At 40.0% G+C, this 20,216-nt stretch overlaps 1 protein-coding gene across 4 annotated transcripts in view; it reads right to left on the bottom strand.

Moving 5' to 3' along the window:
• RMDN3 (regulator of microtubule dynamics 3) overlaps nucleotides 1-20,216 on the bottom strand; it is a 61,849-nt gene that overhangs the window by 30,669 nt on the left and 10,964 nt on the right. For all 4 annotated transcript variants that reach the window (XM_073348761.1, XM_073348764.1, XM_073348765.1 and 1 more), the window contains exons 5-7: nucleotides 11,775-12,042; nucleotides 10,374-10,476; nucleotides 9,344-9,404 (exon numbers count right to left, since the gene is read on the bottom strand). In XM_073348761.1, the coding sequence (XP_073204862.1) occupies nucleotides 9,344-9,404; nucleotides 10,374-10,476; nucleotides 11,775-12,042 (432 nt within the window). The remainder of the gene's footprint in view (nucleotides 1-9,343; nucleotides 9,405-10,373; nucleotides 10,477-11,774; nucleotides 12,043-20,216) is intronic.

The following is a 20,216-nucleotide window of genomic DNA, read 5'->3' as shown; positions in this document are numbered from 1 at the left end:
ATGATAAAACGAATTCCAAGCAAAGTGTTCAAGATTTAATATATGCAAGATTTAGCAAAGATGGGGTGAATTTTGAGCCAATCCTGGATCTATGGGCTTACGGTCTCTAACTAGACTGGGGGGAAAGGAGGGATCTAGAACAGAAAAAAGTTAAAACTTATGTTGTAGAAAATACTAATATTTCCCTCCTCCACAATAGTCAGTTACACAACTAGATTCAACTAAAGATGCTCTAGAATATATTTTGGGTAGTAACTTCATATCTATTCAGTCTCCCATTTTTCTCCAGAGACTCCTGATTTTACTTGACCCTGTCATGGACTAATAAGTGGATGCCTGGATCTTCCAGGGAAACAGGAAGACTTAACAGAAACTGCTGGCAAGATGTTCTACGCACAAACATTCATAGTTTGTGGGATCTGAATGTTTCTGGGTAGAGTATCACACTTGTGTTGAGGGAATGTAAAATACTGCATTAAAAAAGCCATTTCCAGTGAAAAACAAGTTTTTATTAGTTCCTGGGTTTTGTAGGACCATGCTACATATTCCTGAGAACTACTGCCTGGCATCTTTACTATTTACATTCTGGTATCTCTCAGGAAGTCTCACAGCATAAACACTGTGTGGGGTAGAATGCCTCACACCTCCTTTGTGCATGAAGGGCCTTTCAGAGCCACAGCTCCAGCTGTAGGGGAGCAGCAGCAGGAGCAATGTCCAGCCACCATCAATGGCATGGAATTATAATTTCTGTGACTACAACCCCAGCTTTCAGTGAGCTGGACAAGTGCGTCTGATACAACTCCCTCCTCATCTCCAGAGAAAGCCTCTCCCCCACTCTCCCAAAGGAGCCAACAGCCTGGACTCCAGTTGGATATCTAACATTAATGGAGTTACCATGGTATTTTTCCTTGGTGCCTGGGCTCCTCACTCTCGCTCCTTTAGAGATTATTGGAGTTTCTAACAGACGACCTCTCCCATCAGATTGTCAGCAAATATTACTTTTAAAAATCAGAAGACTAAGTGTTTAGCCTCAGTCTGTATTTATGCTTTAGTCTCATTAAGCAATTAAATGTTTACTAAAGTTAGTTTATACTTATGGCATGTCCATCACTGTAGCAAAGCAACTGAGATAACAGTAGAAATAAAATGTTTTTCATTTTAAAGCCTGATATACAAATGAGGTGATGCATATTGAAATATTCAAGTTAAGGCATTACATCATGTTCATACAGTCTCTATATTTCCAGGCCTTCAGTTTTAACAGAAGATTCCTGCTACCTTCTGGAGCATTGGTAGTAGAAGACTAACTGAGGGACAAGAGAAATTTTAAGGCAATTGAAAACTTATTTATTTTCATGACAAATGATTTTCCCCTCCCACCTCACCTCACCCCACCCAACATTTATTATTAATCATGTTTATTAGAGTAGTGCCTAAGGACCAGCCACGAATGTGGTCACAATGTGCTAGACACTATGATACTTGCAATGACATATTAGGTCTAAAAAAACCACCACAAAAAAATTAATTTTAGGGGAGGGGTATTACTAGAAGGAGATTAGCTAGACAGAAAGGAGAGGGAACACTGAAAGGAAGAGTTGAGAGATCAGGAAGAAGAGGGTACAAAAGGTACATAGAGTGAGGCTGAAGTGCAGAGCCTGTGATAGATGGGGAACGAGGGGGTTGGAGCAAACAATCAATCAACACACGGTAGATAATATTCAGTCAAAACTGTAAAAAATGGTCTCACATCATGTCCATTATTATCTTGTTGAGGTTGCTTTCATGCCTGTTCTTCCTGGTTTCAATTTCTTTGGCCTAGGGCTGACTCCTCCCTAGAATCTCTTTCTCCCCGAGCACACATGGCTCAGGGGTAAGGGGCACTTCATGGATGCTAGTGCCCCCAGACTGGAGTGTGTGGTTCATGGTCCAAAAGGTGCAGGGATGATCCTGGCTAGGAGCTTTTCTCCCCTCCCCATACTGCAATGTTTTCCTGAGGCTGCTTCTGTGCCTGCTCCTACTGGCTACTGTTTCTTTGGCTCCTGACGTATGTTCTAATGCTCTTCTGTTTAATCCACATGATTAATAGGGAGCATTCAGCATAAGTCTAGATTTAGCTCAAAATTCATGAGTTCCATGCAGTACTCTGATAAGAGTTAATCAGCAAGGTCCCCCTGATTGGCGAATTAGAACAGGCTTCTGATCATCAGCTCTGCGCTGTGTCCAGAATGCTGTTCACTTTACAGTAAGACAAAAGTGCCCACCTCAAGAAGTCCAGACACACCAAGTGAAATTTAAAAGTATTTAAATATATTTGTGTGAGTGGTTCTCCTGTGAACTTTCAAGATGCTACATTGAACGAAGTAACTGATTTTCCTTTAAAGAAAAGAGACCATGTTTCAAAAAAATTTCATTCAATCCAGAAGACTATTTTCACTTCCCATAACCAACATGGAATGATCACATTTCAAAGACAGGCAACAAAAACTTATTACTTCATCTACAATGAGAGCTCTCAATCAGCAAATACCATCTTGTTCAATTTGACTATTTCTCCCGTTGACAATTAAGGAGGATAATGCTGCACCTGCAAAATCCTCCCTAGACGGACCCCTGAAATCCCCTGCTACTCTAGTTGTACTTCCAATATTTCTTTTAGCACCACGACTGAAGCCAAGGCAAACACACAGCTCCCTCTCTTCCTGATCCTTAAAGCTGGTGTTGTGCGCTTAGAATTGCACAGCACACAGACGCATTGAAATGGATAGGGAATTATTTGTTTTTCTCTCTAAATTCTTGAGAAATTTGTTTATTCGGGCCTCAGCAGCTTAATACACATGCCTGTCCCACATGCAACGCCCCAGGTTGTGTTTTTTGTTAAACAAAAAAAACTTCCCCACTTGTGCTTGTTTTCTCCTTTTCCATAATTTCTACAAAGCATTCAACCATGGGATATAGCACCTTTTACAAAGATGTTACAAGATTACTAGTTGAGTAGTAAAATGTACATATTGGTTTCAGAGCTTTCATATTATGGCACAGGCTACACTGGTAAGAGCTGTAGAACTAGGAATCAAATTTCAAAATGTATTAGACAGGCCCATGAAAGTAGTAAGAGAAGGCTAGATTCTTGTCCCAAATGACTTTACTTGAGGTACGAATTTGGTCCAGAATCATTTGGAAGCAGCATCTAATACACAAGACCACTTCTTACTCATCTCCATGTATTCCTAAAGCAGTGCCTACCCGAGAACTACAGACATGGAAGTTGCTTTGCTGTACAAAGAATTAATATTCTATTCACCACTGGGATCAGATCACAGTTCTGTTTCCTCCATGTGGAGAGGTCGCTTGGGATCTGCCAAGATCTGAGTGTAAACTGTAGCAATTGCCATTTGAATTATTGTGTTGTACAGACTCTAAGGATCAATGTGAGGGTTCCCCTTCCTACTTGGTTTTGGCCCCAAGGCCAGTCCAGACAGGGTCCTATACACACTCCCTTTCTCTAAATCATTCTTGAGAAAGGATCTGTGATCATGTTGCCATAGCCATCCAAGCCATCTAGTCAAAGGCATGCTATAGAGCTGTGGTTAGTCAGTCATTTCCTGCTCAGTGTTTTCAGCTAGCCCCTATGATTCTGTTCTATTCTACAAAGGTTTAGTGGTTTTTTTAAACCACACCCAACACCACAGAAAATGCCAGAGACCAAAGCAGGGAAAAGTAGCAGTCTTGCCTACAACTGTAGTCAGACTGCTCATCTCTACGAAGAGGAGACCACTACCATAGTACACCCTTATCAACTCCGCACTACATGAGAACAATCCTACCTTGTTCCAGGTCATCATGATCCAGAATTAGGAGAGGAAAAGAAAGCTGGGGTAACATGCAGTACTAAGATAGCAGCACACAATGAAACAAACAAAGGGAGGGAAAGCAGCACAACTACATCCTAGATAATGCAGAGACATTAAGGTGTGAGTAAGGCTGTGTCTACACTGCTAATTTCAGTGCTAAAACTTTTGTCGTTCAGGGGTTTGAAAAAAAACACCCCCCTGAGCGACAAAAATTTTAGTGCTGAAAAGCTCCAGTATAGACAGCGCTTTATTGCTGGGAGAATGGTTCCCAGCGATAAAGCTACCACTGCTCGTTAGGGGTGGGTTGGTTTTTTGTTTTTTTTTAAATCGCCAGGAGAGCTCTCCCCCAGTGATAATGCGTGCCTATACTGCCCACGTCACAGCGCTGCCGCGGCTGCGTTGTAATGTGGATAGTGTAGACATATCCTAAGTGGAAGATCTTAGGATGTACGATACTTTGTCATTATGTTGGATTCCCCAGTACACAAAAAATCAGAAGTTTGGGGGGGGGGGGGGACATGACGACGACGGACATGTTTTTACAAATTACAAAAAAGTAATTTTCCCTCTGCTGATACTCACACCTTTTTGTCAACTGTTGGAAATGGGCCACCCTGATTGCATTGGCCTCGTTAGCACTACAAAAGTAATTTTCCCTCCCTTGGTATTCACCCCTTCTTGTCAACTGTTGAGACTAGGCCACTTCCACCTTAATTGAATTGGCTTGTTAGCACCCCCCCCCCCCCTTGGTAAGGCAACTCACATCTTTTCATATGCTATGATACATATTCTGCTTATTGTATTTTTCACTCTATGCATCTGATTAAGTGGGTTTTAGCCCACGAAAGCTTATGTCCAAATAAATTTGTTAGTCTCTAAGGTGCCACAAGGACTCCTCTTTGTTTTTTCCTTGGTGAATAAGAAGCTTTTTCTCAGGGTGGCTAATTAACCTAAACAAAACAGGCTGCGACTAAAACAGCTTGCAACTGTCCCACGACCCAGATGGCGCTGGAAAGAGAACATTTCAGTTATATATTCATGAAAGTGTAATTATGTCTTTCTACTAATAAAGGTAATTATTCATATCCCATGCCTCCCACATGCTGTTCTGCTATTTCCTTTCTATGGCTGTCCTCTTTCTTCCCTTTCTGCAGCTGTTCTGAAGAAATAAAAGCAAGACGTAGAAATGCATGCCCCCACTCAGCAAAAGGGCAAGTCTACAGAGACAGAATTTAAGCCTGTGCACCTTTCCAATGATACTGTTCTTGGAAGAGGTGGGCACAGACGACAACACATGCGTTTAGCATATGCCAAGACTGTTTCAGCACAAGGGGATACTGCACTGGAGACAAATGATTAAGCAACATGTTACCACAGAACCATCATAACGTGAACACTCTGCATCTATAGGGGCCTTATCAAGGTCTTTCAGAAGGGATGAGAGGAGGGAGTGACTTGCACTATCAGCCTTTTTTTGACAGCATGTAACCATAATACTACAAGTGTCATGCATATAATCTGTGGCTAATCAGATTTCATTCCATCTCCAGAATTAAATACTGCTCTGACATTTCTTTGGATCAGTTACTTACTTTTGACACAATAAAACTGAATCATTAGGCTAATCCATCACTCTTTAGCTCAGAAGCAGAATCATACTCTGTCACATATGCAAAGCACAAGTGCCAAAACTGTTTAAAACTTTAACAGGCAACGTGGTGGTTCACCAACATTCCAGTAGTTAAACCGGCAGAAAGAGCCAAACACCTGATTCCATTACAGAGATCAAGTCATGCTGGTTTCTTCCCCTATTTTTGCCTCTCACCAACATGACAAACACGTTAGTGACCAAAGGCATCTAATTACTAATATGAAAAGAATTTTCTCCAAACCTTAAATTCAACTTCTAGGCTACAAGGTATTTCTCCTGTGAAGTAATGGTCCAAGCAGATCTTCAGAAAGCAAAAGAAGAGAGATTATTCCCTAAAAGAGTTTTAACCTCCATGCCCTTGACAATCCAGCGATCCTAACACTGATTGTTAATGTGTTTAACATTCCACCTTCAAAATCCCACCTGCCAGCAGTAATGCATCAGACATCAGTCATGCCAGAAATCCAACACAATTTATCAAGCAGTTCACTCCAAAAGACAGAGAGGAATTTTCTCTTCTCTCTATAACCAACATTTGTACTAAACTAGGCTACCTCACGATTAACAGCTTTAGTTTAATCATAGCAGTAGAATCAGCAATCATCAGCTCCATACACAAGTTTCTACAAAAGACTGTTAGATACTTAAGCCACTGAGAATGGTAGGGAAAATGAGAAACTCCTCACTTCTAGCCAGCCACAACACTTGTTCAAAAATAGCAATGAAAAAACAAAGGTATTTATTACAGATAATTTTAGTTTAAATCATGAAGGAAAATAAAAACTTTGCCTATGTGGAAGCTGTATGCCAATACTACTACTTATGCTGGTTAGAGTTATTTCAGAACCATTCAGTTATGTAAAATAACTGAACCAAATGAGAAGAGCATAGGATCGGAAGATTGTCTTCTGGCATGGCACTGGTTTCTCTGGAAGACCCTGTAAAAAAGGTTACCTAGATTAAGACACCTCACAAATACAAAAAGCCAAGGCTTTTGCAAACCTCTAGCAATGGCCATGATAAAACTAAAAATGAACAAGAGCAAGATGAGAAAAAAATTGTATAACAATGTAGTCAGTTTTACGGTTTCCCTTGTAGATAAGAAGTTTTTCCATGTACATAGGTCTTTCACATAGCAACTAAGTAAAGAAAGTGGAAAAAGTTTAGTGAATACCACTTAAACTGAGAGGGCAACTCAGGGCCAGGTAAAGTACCCAAAAAAACAATGTATTTTTGAAATTAACTAGATTTCAAGATGATAATCTGCTGTGATCAAGTTATCTTAGTTACATGTAAGTATGAGAAGCTGAAGAAAGAGTTGTATTGTTTGAGGAAATAGCATGTGACGACAACTTAGTCTACTGTAAAATAAATACTTAATGCACCAATTTAAGATTGCATGTTCAATGTTAATTTAGCATTTCCTGTTTTTTGAAGGCAAAACCCTTTATTTTGTAGGAGTATAGTTGTGACATACAATGTAAGCTGTTTAGATAACGTTTACATATAGTTAATCACAGCCATCAGTTTAAAGCAAAATTGTAATGGCAGCAGAATGCTTACCCTCCACTACAGAGAGACAGCCACTATCTTAGCCCTCCTCTGGATACGGCCAAGGAGAACCTGCCATATAGAGTAACTAGAAATTCTTTTCCTTTTAACCATGAACAAACTGCAATAATCTATACATTTCAAGCCCAGATGACAGATTTCAGAATTATGGAAGTCTCATGTTGCAAGGGACATCTTGTTCTGAAGACATAAGAAATAAATTGCCCAATACCTCAGTAACAACCGCAGCGGTCAAATCTCTCCCTTATTCCCTCCATCCCAAAAATATGGACGCTTTCTCTCCAAACCCTAGAGCCAAGGGGTTAGCCTTTCTTAAAATAGAGTTTCTACTTTACTTGGCACTATGTAAGCTTTTGAAAGGTCAATAAGAAAAGAAAATAAGAAAAGCAACTAACCCTAGTAAAACAAGAAAGGAAGAAGGAAGAATGTCAGGTCATCATTAACCATCTAGCTCTCAAGTTACTGCTCCCATAGCTTGTGCAGCTGGCTGTTAATTTGGCTTTCAATAGACATAAGAGGTTGCTCTGTAGGGGACTAAAGAGGGGCCAACAGAAACAGAACAGATGAGAAAGAAAATAAGAGAGGCCACCCCAGTTCCAGTTCTTGAACAAAGGAATTACAATTTTCTATAAATGAGCTGTGTGAAATGGGCTTCCTAACCCTCACCTACCAGATTAATTTCCAGCACATAACAGCAGGATACATAAGCAGTCATTTTCCCAGGGCACACAGAACCAAAAGGATCATCAATAAAGTTCAGCTCATTTCTGAGCCAAGATCTTTCATGAGGTCTCTTCTAGCTACTTCTATCCAGCCCCGTTTACCACAGTATCTGAGCAATCCTTAATGTACTTATCCTTACAATATCTCTGTAAGATAGGGGAGTACCATTATCCCCACTTAACAGTTGGAGAACTAAGGCACAGAGAGACAGAAATGACCTGCCACAGACTTCTTGTGTGACCTTGGGGAAAGCAGGGAATTCAACCAGAACTCCCAAATCTCAGACTAACGTACTAACCACTGGATCATCCTTCCTACATGAACATCATTCACAGTTATTAACTGAAAGAATTGCTTGTGGGACTATGACCCAGAGTGTGTGAGATCACCAACCACAACAACATGTCTCACTGGCCACAGGAGACATCAGATACAGCAAGAACAATTACTCCATTAATAGAATATAATATTTGTTTTGGCAGAGCAGTTTACAAATTCCTTGTTTTCTTGTCATTTGAAAAGAAAAACTCCAGCTGAACTAAGAAAAAACCTCTTAATGCTGGAACAAACTTTCCTCCATTTCACACTCATGTTCTCACAACACACACAGTTACAAGATATAATTATAGGTTTCAGAGTAGCAGCCAATTATTCCCTCCCCCCCATACTGTTCCTCACACGTTCTTGTCAACTGCTGGAAATGGCCCACCTTGATTATCACTACAAAAGATGTTTTTGTTTTTTCTCTCTCCTGCTGGTAATAGCTCACCTTACCTGATCACTCTAGTTACAGTGGGTATGGTAACACCCATTGTTTCATGTTCTCTGTGTATATAAAATCTCCCCACTGTTTTCCACTGCATGCATCCGATGAAGTGAGCTGTAGCTCACGAAAGCTTATGCTCAAATAAATTTTAGTCTCTAAGGTGCCACAAGTCCTCCTTTTCTTTTTTTGAAGATATAATTAGGATTTCCAGAGATCAGTTTAATAACTCAAAGGGAATCCTTTTAAAACACAGTTTTAGTCTCCAAATTTAAAATGCTTAAAAACTTCCCGAGCACACTGAACTCTGCATCTCAATTTCTTTTTCCTAGAAGCCCCTTTCTGCAAGACTCGTCTATAAGCTGATCTTTTACCATCCTTGATGAAGCTCATTAAGCTATGAGATGCAGACTCATAAGAACTTGATACAATCAGTTTCTCAGAAACTAAAGAACACACATTATTATAGCTGCCTCCATCTTCTGTTCAAGAACTCCACCAGGCCATCTCCCCTCAGAACCAAGTTCTTAATTAGTTGTCATGAACCAAATAAAAACAAAATTTATCTTGCTAATTGTAACCAGTATTGTCTGTCGCTTATTCATGCCTACTAACAAGGAAAAGAAACTAAAATAAAGTCTGTTAGGAAAAGCAGATTCAATAATGTATATTTAAGGTAAGAAACAAACTTGTCTACTGAATAGACTGTGATAAAGCCCAACTCTTAATATGACCTTTAACCTCCCTTGTTCTTCTCCCACACAGCAGAAAGTTACATACCACTGGTGACCCTCAGCACTTTGATCCCCTTTCTGTAGGGCTGCCTCTGCCTCTTCTTTCCCTGCAGACAGAAAGCACTAATTTAGAAAGCGTGAAAGTCACTGAATTTCTCTGAATACGTACCTCCCAAAGTGCTAGGGTCTCTACAGTGACAGGAAAGGGTAAAGAAGTTAAACATTTGTTAGTCACCTAGTAAATTTAGCTTGAGACTATGGACACATTCCAAAAGATCTCCTGTATGGAGAACTCAGATGCTCCAAGGCCGCTGGGCTGACCTAAGATCAGGTTCAAGGACACTTTCAGCATCGACACTGCAAGCTGAGAGGTTGCAGCTAGCAACAGGCTACAGTGGCTGGCTGCACTGTACCAGGGAGTCAAAGAGGCTGAAAAGAGGTGGCGGAGAGAGAAAAAAGCAGAGAGCAAAAAAGAAAGTGCAACAGGCCTCAAAGGTGCTTTGGTGCTTACACCACTGTCTGTTGAGATAGTTGCTCTTCCACTCACTACCAGCTAAGTATCTTTCAGTGATACTGCGCACCTACCACCACACAGAGCTCTCTTTCTCTCTCTCACACACTCACACAATTTCATGGAGCTCTCTTCTCTCTCTGCTCCATGTGTTTGTGTTCCCAAAAATGTGGGAATTTTGCAAGCCATCAGAAAGGACTATATACATTAAAAGAGACTGAAAATGATTGTCTTAAATGACTGCTATACATTGCTGAAAGGGACTACTCAGGCAATTCAGGCTTAAAGTTCAGGTTAAATTAAAAAGGGGAGGTGATTTCCTAAAGTTGATAGGAGCAGAAGTGTTAATTAAAATCTCCTGGTTTTATTTCAAGTCCTGTATAATGTTAAAAACCCAAAACAAACCGCATCTGAACAGTGAAACTGATCAAGTAAACAAAACAAGAAAACAATTTTTAAAATTTGCATTAGTAACATAAGGTCTTTTAAACAAGATACAGTAAAAAAAAAAAGTTTATCCAATAAAAACCCTACACTGAGCTGCCTCACAAACACTTTTTCTTACCATCAGAAGCATATGATTTCTTTTCGTCTGCATCCTCTGTGATTTCATACAGATCACTGTATGCTCGAGCCAGGCGCCATAGAAAATCCTGTCGGTCTCCATACTGCAGACAGAACATAAGTATTTCAGATCACCTGTTAGAGAGCCCCTTTCTTCCACTGGTACAAAGATATAAGGAAGAGGACCGTCAAGTGGCAGCAGTAACAGGCAGTATGTTATTTTATTCAAACAAGTGGATGCATCTTTTATATATCTAGCTACACAGAGTAAACATATGCAAAAACACTTTGAAAAAAACTTTAATAGACCCAAACCAACAAGAATTCCAGCAGAAGTACAAAAAGAGTAAAATGAACGCCCAAATTTGCAACTAAACCCACAATTCAAAGGAGATCAGAAGAGGTCTAATTTATCACATCACCGTAAATGGATTCTTTCCCACCCTCCTTCAAAGAAGTTTTAGTTCGGATGAGGGGATGAGCACTGGAGCCACACATCCACTTGTCTGACTCCATCTCAAAAAGCAAGAGAAAAATCAAGTTTTAAAAAGTTCAGTTTACTTATTTATGCTGTCTGCTCACTTTTTGCATTTCAGTCAGCTTGGACATAGGAAGATTGGACAGTTTCATATTCTGGTTTACACAAAACAGCCATGAGGCTGTTGTGGCTGGATTGCCAAAACTGCAGTGGCAAAGTTCAGTTAAAAACAGAAACCAATGTATTTTCAGTGACATATTAAAAAACCCAACTCTTCATACTAGGTTTTGTTAAATCCTTTTTTAAAAAGTACAAGTTTTAAGCCTAAGCTACTTGACAATATCCATTTAAGTTGGCTTACTTTGCTATTATCTTAGACTATTAATAAGTAGGAGAAACATTTAAGAAAAGGGATATATTGGAGCATTAAATAAATTCATGGCATGATCCCTTTTGGGGCTTACAAAGAAACTTTACTTATGCTTAATGTTGATTAAGTCATTTGTTATCTCTCGCCTCTACATCATTTTTTATTTTAATGTTGAAGATACAGCAGCCAAATTATTTTGCTTTTTAAACAGGCACCTATGTAAAAAAAAGCTATGTAATTTCCTGTACTGACTATACAGTCCTTGAACTCCATAACTGAGTCAAGGGACCCAATTACAACACTGTTTAGATTTGTACTATAGACAGGATGCAAGATGGTACATTTAAGAAAGCCAAGTCCTTGGACTGTCAGGGTTTTAGTTTTGTTAGGTATCATCTACACTACACTTCTAAGCCATATTATGACCAGGTCCATTGACTCCATTACATTTGTAGCACGGACTAGGTCTCGCACAATGACAACTAAAAGCCCAACTTCATCTTTCCCTGTTAGTGGAACACACAATTTTGCTGGGAAATTAAAATGAACTTTACCACCAGTTTATTATTATGCAGCAGCTGGAATCCTTCCCTCTTCTCCTGGTTATTTCCACTATGCAGCTGGTCAGCTTGCTGCAGCAGTTGACCAAATTCTTCCTCCATTGTAGAGTCAAAGACCAAAACAGTTTCATCCTCATTGACTAGGTCCAGTGAATCCCTCCGTGCAGTCTTCACTGTCTCACAGCTCACTTCATCTTCTCCTTCCTCACTCTCTCTCTCTGACTCCCGGTCATAATCAGACTCTGCATTGGCTGTGGTGTACCTTTCAGTAAAAATTAAAATATAGAATTAAGTGACATTACATGTACTCAATACAAGATGAACGGCAAACAGTTTATAAACCAAGAGAAAATATTTTAAAAAAATCAGAGAGATGGGAGTTGGACTAATAGATGTCCTAGGCCCAACCTTCTCTAGTGCAGAAGTGTTTTCTCTACACTGTATTCTCCAGAATTTTTTGCAGTCTAGTTTTAAAGCTCTGCAATTATGTATCTTTCACCAAGTCCCATGTAGTACAGACAAATACAAAAGGGGTGAAGAAAATAAATTCAAAAGGAAGCTAGTGTGGAAGTCAAGACACAGGAGTCTACAGCCGCTTGCCTCGTGAGAGAGCTTTTTTAGACCATTTAGCTTTAAAGCCTACAAAAGCATACACAGAACAGAACCAGCAAGGCAAGTCACTTGGGAACTCACAGATTATACATCAGATACCTCAGTAGGAAGTTTAACAGACTTATCTGGGTGGGAGATACAGCTTGAGGTTTTTGGTCTGTTCCAGAGAATTTCAAACAACTTTCTTGGCAAGATTAGTATTTTGATCAAGACTGTCTGAGCACTAAATATGAAACAGCTTGTTCAAGCTGACGGGGGAAAAGGTGTGAAAACGGTGGGTGAGTGATCAAAATTATTGCACATGTACAAAAAGACAAATTAAGGACTAGCAGCTGAGCCATGTAAAGACATGATATCTATGTAAAAGCAGACAATGATTAACAATTGAAGTGGTCCAGATTAGACAGGGTATGACTCAGACCAAGATTTTCCATAAGGGACTGTCTAAAGTTAAATTCCCAAAATTGTGTTCAGGCATCTAAATAGGTGGCCTGATTTAAAAAAAAAAAAAAAAAAAAAAGTGCTAAATACCCAGCAGCTCTCATTGAAGTCAGGTCACTTATTAAAGTATGCGTTCTGAAGCTTAAATTTATAACCTTCCCTTTAAAAAAAATGCTTAGCCTAAGGTGTCCCTTCTCTAGCTCACAAAGGAGCTCTTCACGAAGGAGGAAGCACTACGTTAGCCCTCATTGTTTAAGAACGTTCAGTTTTAATTTCAGGCTTTGTCGAAACTTGTTTCCCTCATTAGTCCAAAGGAGAGGGCCCTCTGCTGCAAGCAGCCTGCCATGAGCCCCCATGACATTTAACTACAGACCCTGACTGCAACTATTACAGCAATGAAAAGGAAGATTAACCAGATGTAACTAAGACCTAAACTATGTGTAACTTTAAAAGCTCAATGCCTGAATTTGCACCAGAAGCAAGTAGGAAACCATTGTAGCCTATGGGACACTAGCATAATGTGCTGCCTATGGTTAAGGCTGCGAGTCTGTCATGGAGGTCGAGACGGGCAGCCCCTGGGCCAGGAGCAGCAGTTTAGGTGTGTGGGAGGGGGCTCAGGTCAGGAGGATGCGGGGGGGGTGCTTTACTCAGGATGGGGGGGCTCCCTGGCTCCCACTGGCATAGCACTGCTGCTCTTAGGCAGAGGGGCCAGGGGGCTCCTGCATGCTGCCCATACCCGCAGGCCCTGCCCCCGCAGCTCCCACTGGCTACAGTTCCCAGCTAATAGGAGCTGTGCAGTGGGAGCAGCACGCAGAGACCCCTGGCTCCTCTGCCGCCTAGGAGCTGCAGGAACACGCGGAACTGGATAGGGAGCCCCTAACAGCTCCGCCAACCTTCCCCAGCACCAACGGGGGTCCCGGGCCACCTCCCCCAGCACCCATGGTGCCCTCGGACTGCCCCGCAGCCCCCCGCTCAAGTTTTATAGTAAAAGTATATAGTAAAAGTCATCGACAGGTCACAGGGCATGAATATTTGTTTACTGCCTGTGACCTGTCCATGACTTTTACTAAAAATACGCAAGGCTAAATCATAGCTTTACCTACGGTCAGCTATGTTAAGCAATCAGACCATCACATTTTGCAACAGCTGAAATGTCCAAGTATTCTCCAAAGACAGCCTCTAACAGGGAACATTACAGTTATCAAATCTAGAGACAGAAGGCATGTGCCAAGGTACACGTCTAAGAGAAATGTGGATCGCAATTTTGCCAAACACAGATGAAAAGAGGTACTCTTGGCTACCAAAGTACTGTTTCTTCAGGAGTCATGAGCAGTACAGTTGGATCCCTGAACTCACTCTCTCCTTGGTAGAGAGCCAACAAATACTGTCAACTCAGAGGGTAGACACCACACCAGCCCCATCACTCTCTCTAGATCATCATGAACTGTACACTACCAGGTAATCAAACCAAATCTCAGGCTAAGCAGTGTTGTCTAGTCATTATGTGGAGGAGAAGCCTCTAAGAACACTTAATCATTATGTTGCAGATTCAGTAGATATTCTTCCCTCTGAATCCATAGTGAAGCAATGAATCAGTATGGTGAAGGACATGCTGTACTAGAGGTGTTGCCATATTTTATGCAAGTTGTAAAACCTAAGGTACTGACCACTTGTTATTAAACATCTTGTGGCACTTTCATAAGAACAACGATACAAACTTGGTTCCCTAGTCAAATCCTGTTAGAATGTAACTGCTCAGTCTCCCTTAATTCATGCTGCAGTTCCAATTCAGCGTGCTACTCTTCATTTCCTGTCCTACACAGCTGTGCAGCGTGGGTGTCAGCAGATAAACAGCTGCCATGCCACATTCCAGACTGGCAGCATTTTAAAGGTGCTTAGAATGATTTGTGAATCTAGGCTGAAAAAGACTTTTTATCCTGAAGCACAATCAAAAGTACAAGATCTAAAAATCATTTCAAAATGCTGTGTCAATCTTTCTTCTTGTTTTTAGAAAAAAGATAATTACTATTCAGTGATGGCTCGTGATGTATACATTTTCCTCTCACCCAGATAGACTCGCTCTACTGAGATGGCTCATGTATGAGATGCTTCCAGTTTAAAAAAGAAATCGTGCTGAATATAATTCAATAAAAACAAAAGTATTCAAAAAGACCAAGGGATTTAAGTGTTTTTATCCTGTTTTTCTCAACTTTAGGAAGACAGGCAGTTCTTAAATGCATTAATATGTGAAAGTCCCTACGTGGCACATTTCCTAAATTAACAACAAGCTATTTGGTGCTAATAAGCATGTGAAAAAAAGAAAAAGGCCCCAGTGGGCTTGTCTGCCCCCACAGTGCCAAACAATGCAAGACAATTAACTTCCACACCACAATCCAAGACTTCTTGCTGCTGATAGCATGAAACAATTTGGGTCATCTGGAAGGAAACATGAGGCGCTACTGATGCCTGTTTGGATTATAAGTAGCAGCAGCAGAAGTTTTATAAGATTTCACCAAAGGGCAAAAGAAAGCAACTGCCAAAAAAAAAAAATGTATTGCAGGAATCCGAGGATAATCTGTGCTAATTGAGAAAGTTACAAGTCAGTTCCAGAGTGGCTACCATACACAGCTACATAGGATTAATACTGGAGGCATAAGTAACGTGGAATCTTCAGTTTAGTACCACAAACTTGTTTTACATTAGGCCAGGATTGCTTATCCACTAATTCATCACAGTGACTCTTAAAGCTGTCTGCAAAGTTTTAAATTACTGATCTGCTACTGGTCTGAACTGTTTAAATATATTTTAAACAAACCAAAGAATTGCAAAGAAGCAATGAAACACAGAAGCTGACTTCCAAATCCTTACAACTGGTTCACAGGGAGGGAGTGCAAATGTGAATATAGAGAATGCCCCCAATTTCTTACCCTCCCACACAAAGTCCCTGCTCTCCTTCCAGCCCCACCCCTCTCCCACTGGCATATCTGCTAGAGTCTGCAGGAGCAGGGCTCCCTTCCCACAAATGTCAGAAGGGACACAGCAAGTGGGAACTGGATGATAGCTGACAGTTGGCAATGTGAAGATACAGTATTGCCAATGCCAAGAGTCATGCTCCCCAAAATCATGAGGCAAGCTTAACAGTCAAATTTAATTAAAAAAATCTGCTCTGAGCTTCACATTTTCAAACTTCTCTCTGCAACCATGAGGGCTAGAAACTTAGGTAGAGAGGTTAAACAAAAGCTGTGATTATCATAACATGATTTCAGGAGCTGGGGAATTAAGAAAAACACCTATTAAACACAAGACTCACAATTAAATCACAAGTGTTAGCAATACTGGAGATCAGAGGGGCCTCTCCCCACTTGGTGGCCCTCTTAAGGTCTACTGCAGAGGAGAATCACAGCTAAGTCTTTGGAGGCTCGCAGTCCTCTCTCATAAGCTTTTTGGCTGAAAAATTCTCTCTACTCTCTAATAATCGAGAGACATTTTGAACTCTGTTGGAAAAAAAGCTTGAAATTTACTTTCTCAGCATCCCTTTGATATCTTATATCAAGCGTACTAAAACATACGTTTCATAATGACATTAAAGTCAAATAGCTTTACATTTGTAATCAAATGTGTGTTTTGGTCTTGGGAGCTAATTCTCAGCTAGGGGATCCAGTAAACTATATTTTAATTTATTACCTGTTCTAAAAATGGCAAAAAGTCTCAACTTTCTGAACTCTCCTGAACACCCATTTTTAAGGTGTCACGTTAAAGTCATTCCCTGACTCACATCTAAACTATAGATTTTGGATTTTAAAAAGAAAGGAGAGAAACAAAGCAAGTTTATAATGGAAAGCTGGTTGCAACCTTCACTATGGAACTTTATCTCCAAGCTTTTTCCTCATTTGTATTAATTGAGAAAGTAGGTTAGCCAAGTTAAAAGGATTTAACTTGCTATGGTGATTCTCAAGTTTAAAAGTCTTATCGTGACACTTATCCTTTCACTAGTCTTCCTCTGTTAGATATGTTCTACAAAGATTTTACCCACCTGCAGGCATTTGTTATTAGATCAGTACTACAGTCAATCATCAAGAAGGTTCAACTGAATACTTATTAGTAATTTAAAAGCCACCATGAAAGACAGTCAGGAGTAAGCCCAACAGCCCTGCAACAAGTCTGTACTGCCCTATCTCAGGGTAACAGAATACTGCTGGCTGAGGCAGCTCAATGACATTAAGCTGTTTCCTCTAACAGAGGATCTCTTTTCTGCAACCTGTAAATAGTAGGAGCACTACCTTTTAATCCATTGCAATTATCTTTATTAGTTAATGCCTCTTTAGTAGCACTAGACCAACATCTCAAAAAAAATCTATTATCCACTGTGCCCGTTGGGTTCTGGAATTGACATTTACATCTTCTAAAAGATGTCAGTATAGTAACTTGTGACAATGAAGATTTAGTACATCTGTTATTACATACAGAACTTCTTTAACACAAGGACTTTTTCAGAACCAGTTACACAGAGTAAAGTCTTGTTTAGCCAAATTACTTTAAACTAAACCTTCCTCCTACCAGAATCTCAGTTTTGACCCTCCATGAATCAGTTACTCAGTAACTCCCCCATTAGCCAAATGTTTTTAATGTCTTCAAACTATTTCCAGGTGAATGAAGTGATTGTGTAATCCGTCTTGTCAATGCCTTGTTCTAACTACTATTTTATGAGATGAACTGAAAGGCTTTTAGCACTCCAAGATCCAGATTTAGGGTTGATTTTCTCCTGTGATAGTTGAAGATCCTTCACACAAAATAAAGAGAGAAATGAATATTCTATCCTGCTGTAGGTACTCCCAGCTATTACAGAGAAATATTGCAGGGCCCTGAATTTAGCTCTTAACTGCTAAGCAAAAAATAGGTATGACACTCAATTTTGTTCTAGAAGAATCATGGACTTTTAGGGCAAATGTGGACCCATATGGTTATAAATTAATATGGTAGTAATGGAAGGGGAGTAGAATATCCATATAAAGGAATACCTGACATGTCTGACAGTCAAACAAAGCCTTTTGAAAATACTTTGGTAGGTAAGATGGTGGATGTTGGTTTTCTTCCTGTGTAAATATTACTACCATAGGCCTGCTCCTACTCCCCTTTAAGTCAATGATTTCAGGGGGAGCAGGCACCTTTTCATATTCTTGTTCATAAATGGATGAGACAGACACTTTTGTTTTAAGGTTGTAATTTTAAGTCTCTACACTTTATTAACCTGAAATCTTAAAAAATACTATCTGTTTAGGTCAGCTTCAGAAAAATGCTGTTAGGTCAAATCTGGCCCAAAGTTTAGCTTTTATAAAACTTGAAGACTTTTGTTAAAACAAACTGAGTTAATATTTCCATTTTTAATTAAATAGAAGCATTCTTTAACTTTTAAATACACCTTTGCAAGGTAGACTACAGACTGTACAGATCTCTTTACAGTGAGAAAGTCTGTGAATATTTCTCTGTGCTGGTAGAGCGGATGGTTAAGTGACATGGTCTACCAGTATGCTGCCAACAATGCAAGCTGTGAGTGCAGATAAGTGTCTACACATTGTCCTGCAAACAAACCCCTTGAAATTCTCCAAGTGAAGTAGACTAAAATGAAACTGACTAGTCTCGTCATCGACCAACACCAAGAAAAATGTAAGAAGTGATGAGCATAACTGGTGCAATAATTATATTAAAATATTATTTGTATAATAAGGATTTTTTTTAACCTGTCCCCTTATATTCCATAATGTCATTCTCACACAAAACAAACATAATTACATTTCTCTTGCAGTTAGGATCCAGTACTTAGCCTACAACTAACAGGAATTAGCCACACAAAATTGGGGCTTACTGACAACCTTTCACTTCAGAAAAAACAGACATACCTGACTTGTTTCAAAAAGTTACAAATCACCCTACAAAACACATGAAACAACATATGCAAGCTGTTCAGTAAAACCTCTTAGCTGTCAGTATTAAAGAAAAAACAGGGCATTTCACTTGGAGACAGCAATTCAGTTATAACCAACTGTGCTGTGTCAATCAAGGTGAGTGAGCACATAAAAGATTAATTTAAAACCTTCCCTCCCAAACTATTAATCAATAGGCTACAGTCAAAAGTGATCAAAAAGATTGTTCAGTAATTAGCACCATGGTGCGGATGGTGTTACAACAGTGAACAATTGCCATCCTTATATTGAGATTGCTCCAAATCTGTCTTTTGCAGAGCGTAATTAAAAGTGACTTTACTAGAAGGTTTCAGAGTAACAGCCGTGTTAGTCTGTATTCGCAAAAAGAAAAGGAGTACTTGTGGCACCTTAGAGACTAACCAATTTATTAGAGCATAAGCTTTCGTGAGCTACAGCTCACTTCATCAGATGCATATCGTGGAAACTGCAGCAGACTTTATACATACACAGAGAATATGAAACAATACCTCCTCCCACCCCACTGTCCTGCTGGTAATAGCTTATCTAAAGTGATCATCAGGTGGGCCATTTCCAGCACAAATCCAGGTTTTCTCACCCTCCACCCCCCCACACAAATTCACTCTCCTGCTGGTGATAGCCCATCCAAAGTGACAACTCTTTACACAATGTGCATGACAATCAACTTGGGCTATTTCCTGCACAAATCCAGGTTTTCTCACATCCCCCCCACCCCCATACACACACAAACTCACAGTGAGAGCATTTTACAGCTTGTCCTCTCAATCTTGTTTTGATGAAGATGGTATTCCTTTCAGATAAAATATGTAAGCTTATAGTTGATTCAGAGAAACTTTTTTTTACTTGTACAGGCTATTGAGGGTGATTAAAATCCAGTTATAAATATTTCCACAGGTTTGATCATCCTTCTAGTAAAAAGAAAAGGAGTACTTGTGGCACCTTAGAGACTAACCAATTTATTAGAGCATAAGCTTTCTAAGCTTTATTAGAGCATAAACTCACAGTGAGTTTGTGTGTGTATGGGGGTGGTGGGGATGTGAGAAAACCTGGATTTGTGCAGGAAATAGCCCAAGTTGATTGTCATGCACATTGTGTAAAGAGTTGTCACTTTGGATGGGCTATCACCAGCAGGAGAGTGAATTTGTGTGGGGGGGTGGAGGGTGAGAAAACCTGGATTTGTGCTGGAAATGGCCCACCTGATTATCACTTTAGATAAGCTATTACCAGCAGGACAGTGGGGTGGGAGGAGGTATTGTTTCATATTCTCTGTGTATATATAAAGTCTGCTGCAGTTTCCACGATATGCATCTGATGAAGTGAGCTGTAGCTCACGAAAGCTTATGCTCTAATAAATTGGTTAGTCTCTAAGGTGCCACAAGTACTCCTTTTCTTTTTACTAGAAGGATGATCAAACCTGTGGAAA

Source organism: Lepidochelys kempii, chromosome 6 (assembly GCF_965140265.1).
Source record: "Lepidochelys kempii isolate rLepKem1 chromosome 6, rLepKem1.hap2, whole genome shotgun sequence".
NCBI lineage: Eukaryota > Metazoa > Chordata > Testudines > Cheloniidae > Lepidochelys > Lepidochelys kempii.
This window is presented reverse-complemented; position numbering and strand designations above follow the sequence as displayed.